This window comes from Oryzias latipes, chromosome 22 (genome assembly GCF_053564925.1).
Source record: "Oryzias latipes strain Hd-rR chromosome 22, Olatipes_Hd-rR_3.1".
Taxonomy (NCBI): domain Eukaryota; kingdom Metazoa; phylum Chordata; class Actinopteri; order Beloniformes; family Adrianichthyidae; genus Oryzias; species Oryzias latipes.
This window is the reverse complement of record NC_136258.1, coordinates 580,481-597,946: the sequence shown is the minus strand read 5'-3', so window position 1 is coordinate 597,946 and position 17,466 is coordinate 580,481. Positions and strand designations below refer to the sequence as shown.

The 17,466-nt window shown below is 42.1% G+C and overlaps 1 protein-coding gene across 2 annotated transcripts in view; it reads left to right on the top strand.

The window, feature by feature from the left end:
* The first annotated feature begins 4,552 nt into the window (after positions 1–4,552).
* pdss2 (prenyl (decaprenyl) diphosphate synthase, subunit 2) overlaps positions 4,553–17,466 on the top strand; it is a 93,130-nt gene continuing 80,216 nt past the window's right edge. Inside the window, exon 1 of one of the 2 annotated variants that reach the window (XM_023951526.2) lies at positions 4,553–5,014. In XM_023951526.2, the coding sequence (XP_023807294.1) occupies positions 4,764–5,014 (251 nt within the window). In that variant the 5' untranslated portion in view covers positions 4,553–4,763. The remainder of the gene's footprint in view (positions 5,015–17,466) is intronic. The other variant, XM_023951525.2, reaches the window with a different exon arrangement.

Below are 17,466 nucleotides of genomic sequence, written 5' to 3'. Positions count from 1 at the left end.
GCAGAAAGAATTAAACAGAACTGGATCAAATAACTCGGCAAAACACAGTAAAACAGCTACAACTAAATACATTTGGTCAAAAAGCCACACTTAAACCCAAATCCGCCCAGACAGGCAAAGAGAATGGTATCCCACAATCCCTTGCGGTGCCGATCTAACAGCAGCACCAAAGTTACACCTACTTAATTGAATTAATTTGAATGAAAGTAAAATAAATGTCTGATGACTATGTGTTATTTTTAAGTTGACTGAAAAAAATTATTTATCTTAACTAAAGCAAATAATTAAGTTAGATTAATGTAAAAAGTTTTGTCATTCCTTTTTTTTTTTTTTTTCTTTTTTTTTTCCTTCTAACTTGTCCTGTCCAACAGCTGGGCAGACAGATGAGAGCTGAGGGCCTCTTGTGTTGGACATATTTTACTTTAACAAGAGGGGTTATTAATCTTCAGACAAACCAAAGGTGTGTCTGAATAAACCCCTTTTGTAATTGAGGCCAAACTTTATTAATTTCAATCATGTCTGAAAATCTTTGGTGTTGGACCGGACGGAAAAGGAAAAAGGGGAAGAAGAGAGAGGGACGTTAGAGAGAGGGGGGGTAGGGGGTGATAATAGGAGGGGAAGGGGAATAAGACCATGAAGCAGCATAAAGCAACAAGTTTACTGGTTGTTAATCATTATGGTAAGGTTCAAATGTAGAAAAAAACAAACAAACAAAAAAAAAAAAGGGGGCGGAGCCTGTCCACACACACACTCAAATGTTATAAACACACCTGCTAGCTGCAAAAATGTCCACCTGTCGACATGTACACAAAACAGATAGAGTTCACACGCCTACTTATGCCTTAAAACCAACTAGTGTGAAATATTTCAGTCATTCAGTCATGCAAACTGTTAGTGCAAAGGTGAGCTAGCACCAGTGCTCAGGTGAGTGTTTATGTTCTTCTAAAATGGATGGTGGAACGTAAAAAGAAGGAGGGAGAGTGCCCAGCCATCCCCACCCCAAGACCCCCACCGCAGCAGCAGCGGCAGCCGGAATCCCCCCAACGCCACACGGGAACCGGCAGGGAACAACCGCCGCCCGGGCGACCAAGCCCGCCACCCAGGCCAGGGCCAGCAGGGCCGCCGCAAGGCCCCCAGAGCCAGAGGCCAGGGACGCACGGAGGGAAAGAGAGCGCCGCCCCAGCCCAACCAGGAGAGCAGCCCCCCCGCCGCGCCGGGAGAACCCAACGCAGGGCCCCACCGGAGAAGGACGCCCACAGCCCCAAACGAGCACCCCACCACCACCCAGGAGTTCCGGGCATCCCCCCGCCCCAACCCCAGGTACGAGCCAGGACCCCCCAAGGGAGACCCGCTCCGCACTCCAGGCAGCCACCCGCCCGGCCCACGGTTGGTCCAGGGAGGAGCGAGGCAGGGGCCCGCCGCCCCCGCCCAGGAGGGGGGAACCCCGTGGAAAAAGAGGGCCCACAAGGGGTGTTGTAAATATGGCCCGACCAGGCTCGGCCACAGTTGGAAATTTGGCGGGGCCCAGCACCCAGGAGCAAGGACCAGAACCCACCCCCCAGGGACCAGACACCCCCGACTCAGATGTAATGTGAACCCCCCCACCGCGCGGAGAGAGCACCGCCGGGCCCAGGAAGCCAGCACCCCGGGGACACGGCCGCCGCCGCAAAGGGGCCCGTACCCCCCACCAGGGAAGAGGCAGGGGACAGACGGACCCAGGTCCCACCTTCCTTGCAAAATGTGTGTGCGTGTATGTGTGTTTGAAAGGGTGTGTGTGTGCATGTGTGTGTGTTTATGTTGGGATGTATATATTGAGGGGGGAGGGGTGTGTGTACTAAGGGGGGTGCGGTTAAAATTGGCGGGTAGGGCACTAAGGGGACATCTCCTGATTACTCACAGTGACGTCCCCTCACCCTCCCCACCAAGGGGCCCTAAATGTCTAAGGTGCGGTTAAAATTGGCGGGTAGGGTGCTAGGAGGACATCCGCTGCTTGCTGGCAGTGATGTCCAAGCACCCCCCCTACCAAGGGCCCTACATGTCTAAGGTGCAAATAAAACCGAAAGAGGGGGGGCCCACTCCATACGGCAACCACAGGAGGTGGTTTTGTCTTTCCAACAACCATACGTGGTCTTATCACCCTCTCTCGGTGGAACATTGCAGATTTAAATACCGCCTTGTCCGCCCATGTGTCAAAGTGTCCTTGGGTACTTAGGCAAGACACTGAACCCCACCTTGACTCTGCTGAAGGTTGGTGCCAGTGTTTGGCAGCAGAGACACTATCAGTGTGTGAATGGGTGAATGGGACCAATGAGTTATATCACTAGAGGAGACATCACATGGTTCCGCATGGGAGGAGAGAACCGCTATCTTGGTGAGGTCAAGTTACTACTGCAGTGCATGCATGTGAACACATTTCTTGCGTAATACCTGTTCATTGTGCGGGTTTGAACTGCCAAAATCAGAGAAATGAGTCCATGAAGGAGAAAGGCATATCATTTCACAGGTAAGTACTGTCATTTTTTTCTTTTAATGCTGCAGGGGCTTCATTAATCATACACATGTTGACATGCATGATGCTGCAGGGCTATTATCAACATGCTGCATGATGTACGGATAAATTGCTGTCGACATAAATGTACATTTTATTTTGCTAAACCTGTATACAGCATACTAGGCTGTCATAGTAATATAGATTTATACATTTCTGACTCAGTGACTGAACTTTTATTGCAGGTTTCCAATGGATTAAGACTTAAGGAAAAAGTGGGCCTTAGCAATAAAAAGAGATAACCCAGATGGATCACTGTGGTACCAACTAGTAATATAGTCTGGCTATGTTCAAAACATTTTGTGGAAACACATTTTGATGAGAGGCCAGACTGTTTGCTTGAAACCCGACACCATAATATCTGTGTTACACAAATTGATCACTCACATGAATCAGTATAAATCTATTGTTTTTCTTTGTTGTTTTTTTAGGGTAAATCTACTGTTCACTTTTGGACTTCTTTTGAATATTTTATTTTTTTAGTATTATTATTATTAATAGACTTATTTTTTTATTATTTATTGACTTATTATTTATTTATTGTTATTATTTATTGTATGTATTGACTTACTATTGATTTATTATTATTATTATCATTATTTGCTTTATTGACTTATTGTTGGGTTTTTCTAAATAATTTAAATTACATGTCAAAGAGGTCTAAAACTTCTAAATGTTTAGAAATTATTTTTAAAAATTCTTTGTAATAATTTTTTTATTTTTAAGAAGTCCTGCAACAATGCATTTTCATTAAAGTTTTAGCTTTTAAGGCTGACTGTTTCTCTTCTTTAACAACAATAAATGATGTATCTATATATATATATATTATATATATAAATATATTTACATATATGTATAAATATATATAAATTTAAAAATATATATGGTATATAAAAGCTACTTAGACACCACTAAAAGCAATACAAATCATTGTCATGTGGGCGTCATCGACCTCAAAAAGATGGCGTCGCGCTCCGCCACCGTCGGCCAGGCTTCTAAAGCGGACGTGTCTCCTCTAGTGATAGAACTCATTGAATGGGACTGTGACTGTAAAGAGCTTTGGGCCTTTGAAGAAGAAAAGCGCTTTACAATCATATGTCATGTAAGGAAAGTATTAAGTTAAACTTTTTTTATCGACGAAATACTTATTTTCCACCATAATTTACAATAAAATTCTTTAAAAATAGGACAATGTGATTTGGGGGATTTTTTTATTGTGTCTCTCATAGTTGAGGTATACCTACAATGAAAATTATAGACCACTCCTATCTTTTTATGTGGGAGAACATGCACAATTTATGGCTGACTAAGTACTTTTTGTCCCACATAAATTAAAATCTATTTTTTCAATAAAAGGACTTAGTTGACAAAAAAATTAGTTAAGTAAACTATAATTTAAAAAAGCACATTATTTTACTCAGAGTAAAATAATGTGACAGACAGACAGATAGATTACTTTAATTGATCCCACAAAAGGGAAATTGAATTGTAACCATGGCTCAGAAAACAAGATAATAATGAAAAACAACAGGTACAATAGATAAAACACAAAATAAATAAATAAATATAATTTTTAGAATGATCTACCGGAAGGAATGTCGGTCCATTTTGTTCCCAGCTTTATTGAACATAACATTAAAGTACAAAACGCAACATCAAGGACTCAAATAGATCATCAGCCGCAACAACCAATGCCATCATTCCAAACTTATTCAACAACATAAGCTAGTAATAAACTTAGCAGAAACAGATCAAAAATAGAATTTGCTGATAAGAAAATAGAGTATCTTAAAAGATATAAAAAGAGTACAAAATAATAATAATAATGTTTAGAATACAAAGTTTTTTTAGAAGAGGGGATTAAATATCAAACAAAAAAGCACGAATTGTTCCACTGTTACTTGCTTTGGGTGTATTCATTTTTTTAAATGTAGTCTTAAAAATTGAAACATCTCTGTCTGGAATGTCGGTCCATCGACAGTTGTCAGCGCGACTCACATCGTCACATGTTACGTATTCAAAGATGGCGGCGCCCTGTGTAGGGTAGTGTGGTGTTTCTCTGGTGTGTTTTTCCCTTGTTAGGTTAGCTGTCTCCATGTCAGTCTCGGTGGATCTGCGTTAGTTCTTCCTCCCGCCATTATGTCTCTGCAGTAGCGTCTTCAGTGAACCTGGAGGTTTGATAACAGGAAGCTGCAGGACACAGACAGAGTAAAGAATGTTCGCGTCCGCTTGCTCGAAGCTTCTCCGCCGGCTCACTTTCCCCATCCGGGGACAGAGGACGCTCAGTCTGTTCTCCAGCACTGGATCGTCTAGCTGGAGTAAAGTTGTCTCTGATGCGGAGAAGATCGTGGGGTACCCCACCTCCTTCATGAGTCTGCGCTGTCTTCTCAGCGACGAGCTCAGCAATGTGGCCATGCACATCCGGAAGCTGGTCGGGACTCAGCATCCCCTGCTCAACACTGCAAGGTACCGTTGCACAGCTTTCCTCCGATATGTCACAGATTCGGTGACATTGTCAAACATGTGTTAAAACACACGTGGTGATTGCAACACACTGATCTTCGCGATCCATGTTGTCTATGCAACAGGTCAGTGCTTAAAACATAATAAAGCTGGCTGTGACGACATTAAAGTAATGGTTGTGTGGGGAAGAACCTGCAGGTCAGGTGGATAACATAACTCCGTTTGAAGAGGTTTTACTTGTTGCAATTTTAAACAGTCAAGTTTTACTCTGAGATGTACCAAATCTATTCAGAACACTGACATTTTCATTTGTAAAACAGAGGTATTTTCCCCATAATCCATTTATTGCATGTTAACCCCTACATATTTACTTTTTGCTTTCAAGTAGATGGTAGTTGAAGGTAATTTTGAAGCTATAGTGGTTTGATGCATATTTGCATTTATAAGTGTCAGGGGGTTTTAACTAGCAGAGCAAGCTGTTCACTTTAAAACCCAAATTACTACTGAATCGGAGATTTTTGTGTTATTAAAGTAAATAAAAGTTTTCCGTCAGATTGCCAAATCTGTCATACTTCAATATATAATTCCAATATATCTTTGTCACCAAAAAGGAGATTTTGAAAGCACAGATGGGATCTTTCAAGCAAACGTTACATGTTTTATATGCATCTTAAAAAAGTTATATTTTTTTGATCGTAACTGCTTTTTAATCATTTTTTTTTTGTTAGTTTTGTATTCTCAAAACAGTACAACAAGCTGCAAGTTTGAGACCACTGTCCTTATCACTTGGCCTTGCCACAGGTGCATAAAATCCAGCGCTTAGGCATGCAGACTGTTTTAAAAACATTTGTGAAAGAATGGGCCGCTCAGTGAATTCCAGCATGGATTGCACCTGTGCAACAAATCCAATTGGAAAATTTGCTCCCTCCTAAATATTCAACAGTGAACTGTCAGCCCTATCATAACAAAATGAAAAAGTGTGGGAACAACAGCAACTCAGCCACAAAGTGGTAAGACACATCAACTGACAGTCAGTGGGTTGCTGAAGTGCATAGTGCAAAGAGGTTGCCGGCTTTCTGCACAGTCAGGTGCTGCAGAGTTCAAAACTTCACGTAACCTTCAGATTAGCCCAAGTCCAGCACGCACAGAGCCTTATGGAATGGGTCTCCATGGCCGAGTAGCTGTTTCCAATCCACACATCACCAGGTGCAATGCAAAGCATTGGATGCAGTGGTGTAAAGCACAGCGCCACTGGACTCTAGAGCAGTGGAGACGCCTTCTCATAACTCTTTTCCATCTGGCTGGGTCTGGGTGTGGAGGTTTCCAGGAGAACAGTATTTTTTCTGTCTGCACTGTTCCAAGTGTGACATTTGGTGGAGGAGGAAATACGGGGTGGGCTTGTTTTTCAGGACTTGGGCTTGTCTTCTGACTTCCAGTAAAATGAACTCTGAATGCTTCAGGATACCAAAACAATTTGGACAATTCCATGCCACCAACCTTGTGGGAACAGTTTGGAGCAGCTCCTTCCTCTTCCAACATGACTGTGCACCAGTGCACAAGGAGAGGTCCATGAAGATATGGATGACAGTGTCTGGTGTGGATGAACTTGACTGGCCTGCACATGTCCTGAACCCAATAGAACACCTTTAGGATGAATTAGAGTGGAGAATGAGAGCCAGGCCTTCCTAACCAACATCAGTTTTTGACCAATTTTTAACCTTGTAAACAGCCTTCCCGGAGAAGTTAAAGCGTTAACCCTTGTGCTATCTTAGATGACCCCCCCCTTCCATTGACGTGTTCACCCTACCATGACAAAGGTGGATAAAGGTGGAAAGATTTCATGTAATCCATGGACACCAGTGAAGATAACAAATCATTGAAGAAAAAAGGTTCAGAGCACTGTCTAGTGGGTCTAAATGACCCAACTCCCAATGTTAAAGTGCCGAGGATAGCACAAGGGTTACTAGCTGCAAAAGTGGACTGACATCATACTGAACGTTTTGGGGTAGAAATGGGATGGCACTTCAGTTTACATATGAATCAAGGCAGGTGAGCAAATATTTTTGATAATATAGTGTACAAATACATTTTAGACAAGCGTCGAGCAGGGAATTCCCAGTGCGTCCAAATACAGACAGTCAACATGAATTTGTCGCACAAATCACAATCTGTGTGAACACAGCATTAGAGTCAAATGGGACTTACATTATTCTGTAAAATTCCTCCCAGTGGGAGTTTGGGGAACTAACTTGGCCACAGTCACTTTTGTTTTTTCAAACCAATCTCAAGACAGGAAGAGTTGGCCCTTAGTTTTGTCCTAAAATCACACCCTAACAATAATTCCAGGATTGGGGAACTTTGAACTGCAACTACAACTAGGAACCATTTTTCAATTTAGGACACTTGTATATGTTTTAAAGCTTAAAGTGCATAGAGTAAAATTCGAATACAATATTAGCAGTGATGAAAGTCTTCCGGGAATTCCCGGAAATCCGGGTTTTTGAGCAAACCGAACGTACTTTCCGGGAAATAAAGACCTGATCTCTACGGACAAATCGCTTTCCGGATTAAAAAATGGTCTGAAATCAGCTAATTTTAGCTTTATTTTCTATATTTCTCCGCAGATCGCTTCCTCTATGGTCGTGGCCATCTCTCGTCTTCCCGGCCTAATTGACCAATGACGGGACGTTTTAGTTGCTTTCGGATGCGTCGATGGGTCTGATTGGCTCTGTCTGCACCACGTGGTCAGCGTGACTTGCTTCCCTAGAGACCAAAACTGGCGGACCCACGCTAAACTTTCACAAACACATCTGAAGAGTTTGCGATCAAATTTGTGTTAAAATAATGGCAGGCATCGTCATTATTGAGCGTGGTCACGACCTCAGTTGTGAGAAGACGATAAAAAACAAATTGAAGTGGTCTTGGCTGGAAAAAAAAGATTTTTAAGGTAGTGTAGGTCAAATACTTTTTTGTGTAAAATAATCTCAAAACCACATTTTGAAATAATTTCAATTTTAGTTTTGAGTTTCAGTTTTTATTTTGAATACATTTCTTTATCTAATTTATTTGTATTTCCTAATTACCATGATTTAGTTCAGTATAGTTGACATTAATTATAAGTATTTGATGGTTTGGACCCGCACTCCCTTAAAAAATAATGTTTACAATGTTTAGCTTAGTTTGTATGTTTGTTTTGATATTTCCCAGATTACTTAGTATTGGTGTTAAAGAATTGATGTATTATGTTATAGAATTAAAGTTTAAAGCAGATCCCATATTTTGATGTAATTATAGTTTGAGAAAACAGTGCAAGTGGATGTTGTACATCAGTCATTTCTAAAGCAGAAATAATGTATAAATAACTGAGGTATTTTCATAGAATATCATAGTTACTGGTGTTCTTTTTGCCATTTGGGGCTTTGATGTTACTATATTTTAGCAATTGTATGTTTTGCAGCTTTAAGGAAAAGCATAGATTGTAGGATTGTGTTACTTTGAGCAATTTTCCAAATTCTTTTTTAGGACCAGCAAGTCCTTAATGGAGAGTCAAACTAGGGGTTTGAATGACAAATAATGATGCTCCAATTAGTCTTAGTTTCTTGATAAAGAAGTGAATAACTAGCTGCCAGAATGCACCAGAATGCATCTAAGACCACGTATTTTTCCAAAATTTCGCTCTGTGCCCGCCATATCGCTCAAAGAAAAGTTCAGGGATTTTTTCCTTACCTGACTTTCATCACTGTATTAGGCTGTATTCAGACTGGACACATTTGGTCCCCTTAAAGCAGTGCTTCTCAAATAGTGGGGCGCGCGCCCAGCGATGCCATGGCAGTAGTAGCGGTTTTAGGCACAAATAATATGAGCAACTGCCCGGGGCATAAAAGGGGGGCAGCGGTGACAGTGGTTCAGTTGTTGTTTCTCTTTCGGCTTTTTCCATCAGGGGTCGCCACAGCTAGGCAATGTTTTACGCCGGATGCCCTTCCTTCAGTGCTTGGAAAAAAATCTGCGCCACTATTTATGGTGTCAATTCAGCGGCTAAAGTATTGTGCATCAAAACCATAAAACCGCGAATCAAAACCCCAAATCTGTGAATCAAAATGCATAAATTGAGAACCAAAACCCACAATTTGCAACCAAAAGATATAACCGCAAGCACAATCCTATTTCTCAGCTGCCAATTTGTTTTCTCACCATTCTTGAAGTTTTAATTTGTAAAAGTCATGAAATGAGCCGGAAGCCCCTCTAGCATTGAGCTAGCTAGCATGGCCAACACAGGAAAACATTGTTTACAATGACTGGAGATAGTTTTTCATGCAACAACCTACTTTCTAACATCTTTTTTACTAGCAGCTACTGGTGGAGCTTCTCACCTGACTGTGCTGGCGTCCTCCAACATAAAGTACATGTTTGATCGTTTAATGAAGTAAAAGATTTGAAAAATATGAAAAACTCACCTTCTAAACTGGTCTGTTGACGTAAGACTGTGTTATTCGGTAGCCAAAGAGATTCTGGATGTCGGAGATGTCCCACTTCCCCTCCCCTTGACTGACGTGACACTGTTTTTTCGTGTCGACAGGTTTTAGAATCAAAACCACAAGGAAATAAAAGTGCACCTCAAAACGACCATTTCAGAATGGCAGCTGAGAAATAGGATTGTGCTTTAAGCTTCTTTTCTGTTTTAGACTAGAACAGGGTTGGTGAGCTGGTTTAGCTCGTGCTGGTTTGCGACACCTTCCATCTGTGAAACCAGGGTTCGAAACCGCGCTGCTCCCTGTTCCCTTCTCTACTTCTGTGGCGGTCCCAAGCCCTGTTAATTTGAGAGGGTTGCGTCAGGAAGGGCATCCGGCGTAAAACATTGCCACGATTACCATGTGAATCTTCCACAGTGAAGTGGCTGATTCGCTGTGGCAACCCCTGATGGGACAAGCTGAAAGTGGAAGAAAAAGACTAGAACAGGGTTTCTGTGGCTAAATAAAGTAAATATTTGTTGAAAGTGGATTTATGTTGTTTTTTTCTTTTGTTAATGTTTAAAGATACAATGTTAGGTATACTTTCACAACTTTTATAGATACTATAATGGGGGGGCGCAAAACATTTTCTTTTACCTAGGGGGGGGCCTTACAAAAAATAATTGAGAAGCACTGGCTTAAGGTGAACCAGAGTTTGTTTCCCCTGACTGACCGAAACAAGTTTTCAGTCTGAATACACTCTAGAGTAGGGGTCACCAACCTTTTTGAGACTGAGGGCTATTTCATGGGCACTAAGTGGTATGAAGGGGCGCCACAGGACCTGTTTGCTAAAAACTTCCTAGCCCCCCCCCCCACACACACAAACAGAATTTGAGGACATCCTTTTGTGTGCCCTATTTTTATTTGCCCATTTTACACAAAAACGCTAGACTTGTATTACAGAGGGGAGGGGGGGAGGGGGGGGGGTCAAACCCTGTTGCAGAGGGGGCCTAAATCCAAAACACACTTTAGGTTGTGGGCCGAACAAGATAAACATTTATTGAACACACTAAAGCTAAACTTTTAAACTTTTAAAAGTTTAACTTAAATTTTTAATCAGAAATGTGAATAAAAACAGACAGGAATGTTAATCCATAATAATAAATATATTCTGTCAAAATTATGCAAATATGAACAAACAAAGCCAGGAAATATTAATAATTAGAAATAATAAATCAAATTATTGTGTTTTCTTTGCTCTTTTGTCATTTTCTTAGAGCTGAACTCCTGAAATCATTTTTAGCAATAAGTTCATTTCTGCTCAGTGTCTTTAGTCCTGTGTGTGTCTCTGGTCCTGTGTGAGTCTCTGGTCCTGTGTGTGTCTCTGGTCCTGTGTGAATCTCTGGTCCTGTGTGAATCTCTGGTCCTGTGTGAGTCTCTGGTCCTGTGTGAGTCTCTGGTCCTGTGTGAGTCTCTGGTCCTGTGTGAGTCTCTGGTCCTGTGTGAGTCTCTGGTCCTGTGTGCGTCTCTGGTCCTGTGTGTGTCTCTGGTCCTGTGTGAGTCTCTGGTCCTGTGTGAGTCTCTGGTCCTGTGTGAGTCTCTGGTCCTGTGTGAGTCTCTGGTCCTGTGTGAGTCTCTGGTCCTGTGTGAGTCTCTGGTCCTGTGTGCGTCTCTGTTCCTGTGTGCGTCTCTGGTCCTGTGAGTGTCTCTGGTCCTGTGTGCATCTCTGGTCCTGTGTGCGTCTCTGGTCCTGTGTGCGTCTCTGGTCCTTTGTGTGTCCGTGGTCCTGTGTGTGTCTTTGGTCCTGTGTGTGTCTCTGGTCCTGTGTGTGTCTCTGGTCCTGTGTGCGTCTCTGGTCCTGGTCCTGTGTGTCTCTGTGGTCCTGTGTGTGTCATTGGTCCTGTGTGAGTCTTTGGTCCTGTGTGCGTCATTGGTCCTGTGTGAGTCTTTGGTCCTGTGTGCGTCTCTGTTCCTGTGTGTGTCTTTAGTCCTATGTGTGTCTGTGGTCCTGTGTGTGTCTGTGGTCCTGTGTGAGTCTCTGGTCCTGTGTGAGTCTCTGGTCCTGTGTGTGTCTTTAGTCCTGTGTGCGTCTCTGGTCGTGTGTGCGTCTCTGGTCCTGTGTGCGTCTCTGGTCCTGTGTGTGTCTTTAGTCCTGTTTGTGTCTTTGGTCCTGTGTGTGTGTGTGTCTCTGTTCCTGTGTGTGTCTTGGGTCCTGTGTGTGGTTCTCTGGTCCTGTGGGTTTTTTTAGTCCTGTGTGTGTCTTTGGTCCTGTGTGTGTCTGTGGTCCTGTGTGTGTCTTTGTTCCTGTGTGCGTCTCTGTTCCTGTGTGTGTCTTTGGTCCTGTGTGTGTTTCTTTGTTAAACGTATCAGAGGGATTTGATTATTTAAAAACCTGTCATTGTGAAAATCATGTTTAGGTCTCATAAAACATTAAAAACTAAATTACAGAACTCATCACTGGGATTACTCCAAAAATATTTGGCATTTTTCTAATTTTGTGCAACACCAACAGTAAAAATCCTCCAAAAACCTCAATACTTTAATAAACAACTGATCCATCCATCCATCCATCTTCCTCCGCTTATCCGGGACCGGGTCGCGGGGGCAGCAGACTGAGCAGAGATGCCCAGACTTCCCTCACCCCAGCCACTTCCTCCAGCTCCTCTGGGGGGACCCCGAGGCGTTCCCAGGCCAGCCGAGAGACGTAGTCTCTCCAGCCTGTCCTGGGTCTTCCCCGGGGCCTCCGCCCAGTGGGACATGCCCGGAACACCTCTCCAGGGAGGCGTCCAGGGGGCATCCGGACTAGATCCCCGAGCCACCTCAGCTGGCTCCTTTCGATGTGGAGGAGAAGCGGTTCTACTCCGAGCTCCCCGCGGGTGACCGAGCTTCTCACCCTATCTTTAAGGGAGCGCCCAGCCACCCTACGGAGGAAGCTCATTTCAGCCGCTTGTATTCGGGACCTCGTTCTTTCGGTCATGACCCATAGCTCATGACCATAGGTGAGTACTGGAACGTAGATCGACCGGTAAATTGAGAGCTTTGCTTTTCGGCTCAGCTCTCTCTTCACCACAACGGACCGATAGAGCGACCGCATAACTACGGACGCCGCTCCGATCCGCCTGTCAATCTCACGCTCCGATCTTCCCTCACTCGTGAACAAGACCCCAAGGTATTTAAACTCCTCCACCTGGGGCAAGGACACTCCACCAACCGAGAGATGGCAAACTACCTTTCTCCGGTCAACAACTGATCTATTGTTTATTTATGGTCTGAAAAAGTGCAGCTGGTTTCCAGCCTGCATTACCTGCTGTCTTTATTTATACGTTACTATCACCAACTAAACAACCGTAAAAATAAATGTATATGGAAAAATACAGACAAGTATAAAAAATGTCTGCAATAGTTAGTGAGGAATGACATTACTCTGATGACACAGCTGTAGTCGGGTGTGTGAAAGATGGACGGGAAGAGGAGTACATAAGCCTCGTGGAGCGTTTCGTCAGGTGGTCTGGGGAAAATTACCTGCAGCTAAACGTGGCCAAGACAAAAGAGTTAGTGATTGACTTTAGCAGGAGAAAGTCTCCGCCCTCCCCAGTCTGTATCGGTGGGATGGATGTGGAAATTGTCTCGTCCTACAAGTTCCTGGGTGTACATCTAGAAGATAAACTGGACTGGTCCACAAACACTGAGGTGGTTTACAAGAAGGGCACGCACAGACTTTACTTCCTGAGAAGACTCAGGTCCTTCAATGTTTGCAGTAGGATGCTCCACATGTTCTACCAGTCTGTCATGGCGAGCACCGTCTTCTTTGCTGCAGTGTGCTGGGGTGCTGGCATCAAAGCAAAGGATGCCAACAGACTGAACAAACTCATTAGAAAAGCAGGGTCTGTTATTGGCTTCAAGCCTGCCAATCTGGAAGAGGTAGTGGGGGACAGAATACTGGGTAAACTGGGGACCATCATGGACAATCCCTCCCACCCCCTCTTCAGGGAGGTGGACAACCTGAGAAGCAGTTTCAGCGGCAGACTTCTACACCCCCGCTGTGCCAGAGAACGATACAGGAAGTCATTCCTGCCATCAGCCATTAGACTTTGCAATTCATTTGGCAGACTTGAATGTACATGAGAATTCTAGAGTTACCGACTGTATAGTTATTTTATTATTTTATTCAAAATTTTCGTCTTTTCTTCCCTGTATTTTTTGGGTCTGTGTTTGTCTTTATCCCCCTATTTCCTTAGTGCTGCTACTGCAACTAAATTTCCCTTCGGGGATCAATAAAGTTGTTCTTGAATCTTGAATCTTGAATAATTAGAATGAGCTGAGTAATTTAAACCCCCCATGATCCAGGTGTTGGGCAATGGTCTCCGTGCGCCGTTTTACCTTGTAACCTGCGCCCACACTACCCCTCCCCTTCTCCTCACACACACACATCCCTCTTTCTCAAAGCGGGAGCATTGATTCGCAAGTTTCAGGCCGTTTCATACTCTGCCATATATTTCACGATAGCAGAACTAAAGAGCCAAAATTACTAATAGCAAGCACTGAATCGCCACCCTCTCCTATCCAGGCAAGAACCTTTGCGCCTGAGTCTTAATTCACTATCCTCTTAATTAGTAGCGGCCACACTTGACACGTCGGAATCTGCTACCCGTGCCCCATGCAAAGCACAACCGCGGTTTGTTGAGAACGACACTCGCATGAGTTAGCGGACAATCATATCTGTCTGTTCATTTTGAACACACCCACCACCAGCCAAACAGCCTTAAGCTCACTTCTGCTCCCAGCTCCCTCACTTATGGTGAGCGATTTAACACAACCAAGATTCCCCACTTCCCATGAGTCTAAAAAGCTGAAGGTGGGGCTAACCCCCAGATCACCACAATATATTGATTTGCTATATGACCAGTGCTATTTTTGGAGCATTCCCGCTAAATGATATTTACCCTTCCAATCATTTTTTACATTCTCACTTTTACTGGGATTAGGCCTGCACAATATACCGCAAATTTATCATTATCGCAGTACCCAGCTCTGCAATATGCATATCGCGAAAGACGGTGAATATCGCAATAAATCGTAAACCCAAAATGTGTTAAAACAATCTTATGGCAGCTTGAAGCATTTAACGCATCAAATAAATCCCTTTATGCTTTGACCAATCAGATGGTTGCCTACCCATTGTTTACCAATCAGATGAAGGCCTATTATGTTAGACGATTGTCACCTATGTCGATGAGGGTCATTTGGAGTATAATTTTTAAACTGTTGCAAGGAAATGGGAATTATGTTTTTGGTTATTTTTCTATTTGTTTATATACCGCAAATTATATCGTTATCGCCATATTGATCACTTATATCGCATATCGCAAGTTTTCCTCATATCGTGCAGCCCTAACTGGGATAGTGGTCTTTGTGTCTTGTGTGGAAATGATGTAGAAACTGTGGAACATCTTTTCTTTGAATGTTTTCATGTACAATAGTTTTGGTCTTCTTTTCATAATTGGCTCAAATCCAAAAATATCATCATTAAACCTTTAAATTGGAATACAATTAAAATTCGATTACAATAATTGACAAAAACCTGGACTTTCTGATTAATGCACTAATTGTAATTTTGAAGCTTTTTATATGTATATTCTTAAAGGTGAAACCTCACATTTATGGATTACTCAACCGTCTCAACCTCTTCTCTAAATCTTTACATTACACGAATCATAAGAATGTCCAGACATTGTGTAATTTATTTGATCTATTTTAAATTTTGTAATAGACCCTTATTTTTATTGATTATTTTTTAAGTTATATTTGTTTTCATACTTGTTTTTTTTTGTCTACCTTTATCTCAGAATTGATATTGTTGTCATTGACAGACATGCCGTGATTGTTTGTTGAATATTGGCTTCAAATAAAAAAACATAAAAAATAAAAATTGGTTAGGGTTAGCGGGCACTGGGTTGGTGACCCCTGCTCTAGAGACCCTGGTCCAGTACCAGAAACCAATCTCTGTCCCGTCTATTGAGGTGGTCTCGGTTTGTTTCCAATCAGATTGAGCTTCGATTCGCTCTGAGATTCCTCATTCTGAATACAAATTGTTTCCAGAGCTGAGCAACCAAACCAAAATGGCCACCGTAGCCAATGTAAGCAGAGTAGGAATGAAGCAACAGATGAGCAGCAGACAAATATAAAGCAACGATTGTCATGTTATCAGACAGAATAAAGGGGTCCAACTGTATTTAATTAATTCAAAATAAGTTAAAATAACTGTCTGAAAACTACTTTCTGGAATACCCCCCTGGAAAGGTTGCTTGACAGCAGTCTGAATACAGGCCAAACACAAGGTTCAGGACTCAATCCAAAACAAATTAAGCGGACTGGAAAACCAAACGGTTTTCCAAGTCTGAATAAACCCTTTAGTTTATCCCACGGATTCTACGGTAGAACTTGACAGCCACAAAGTTTTCTACTCAAAATGCATTCAGTTATGATGTTAACAGTTGGATTTTTGTTTAGGAGTGTTTTATGTTGTTAATTGATATTATTTGACTGTTATTGCAATATCTGGAGCAGGGGGGTATTCCAGAAAGCAGGTTATGCTAGCTCCCACGGTAAGTTTGAGGCTAAGGAAGTTGATAACCTCAGCTTTCGGTTCCAGAAATGGAGGTATGTTTCAGTGTATGTCAAGTTGCCATGGCAACTCATGCTCTGAACATAACCTGGTGTGGAGCAGGTTTAGTTGAAGGTTAGTTTGTTTTCAGAGAGGTGAACCAGCATGGCGTGTCCATTTGAAGATGATTTAGTGGATGAAAAAGCTCAGATAATACTTTTTCCACCGTGAGAGGGTGGAAAGACCACATATGGATGTTGGAAAGATAAAGTTTTTTACTTTGATCTAACTTAATTATTTGCTTCAGTTAAGATAAATGATTTTTTTGTTAAGTCAGCTTAAAAATAACACATCGTTTTCATACAGTTATTTTACTTTCATTCAAATTAATTCAATTAAGTAGGTGTAACTTTGGTGCTGCTGTTAGATCGGCACCGCAAGGGATTGTGGGATACCATTCCCTTTGCCTGTCTGGACGGATTTGGGTTTAAGTGTGGCTTTTTGACCAAATGTGTTTAGTTGTTTAGCTGTTTTACTGTGTTTTGCCATGTTTTGCTGAGTTATTTTGTCCTATTGTGCTTATGTCTCTGCACCATGAGTGAGAGTGAAGGAGAGGATGATGAGTTTATATAGCACCCCTTCTATCAAGCTCTTTAATGACAATGACTGAAAATTCCTAAATGAGTCTATGCACTTTCTGCATATTGTTTCCTTCTTGTTATTTTTATACAAATGAGCATATCTGCCGGCTCAAACTTAGACATATGAGAGTTCAAGAATTATAATTAATTAAGATGGAAAAAATATTAATTGGAGTAATGTGATATTTAGTTAGATAAATATGTAAATATGAGTTGTATAAACAATCATTGAGTTTTATAGACGAAAGAAATTAGGTTGAATAAATTTAACTCAATTATTTGTTACCAATAGGAGTAATTCATTTAAGTTGGCAAAATTGGATAAGTTATATATATATGCGTCACAAGGAAAATGGAAATAAGATCAGAAACTTGTGCGTTTACTTTGTCTGTTCTTTTACTACAAGCAGAAGCAGAAACTCTTTCTTTTGATGATGATGCAGCTGTGTTACTTTTTTGATGGACGTATAATCTTCATACGCCGTCATTAAAATCTCAGACTCTGTCTCATTGAAGCGCTTTTTTTTTTTTTTCACCACGCGTTTCCATGGTGACTCCGGATATCGGCGATCCATTGAGAATGTCTTTATGTCCCTGCTGTGCACGTGCATTAACCCAGGGTTACCAAGTGGTGCGTAATTACGCTAACTCATATCCGGTCTGTTGGAACTGACATACCCAGAGTAAGCAAGTTGAGGCGGATTTCAGCCAGAGTTCAGGGATAAAGTCAGGCTAGTTTAAACATGCTTCCTGGAATACCCC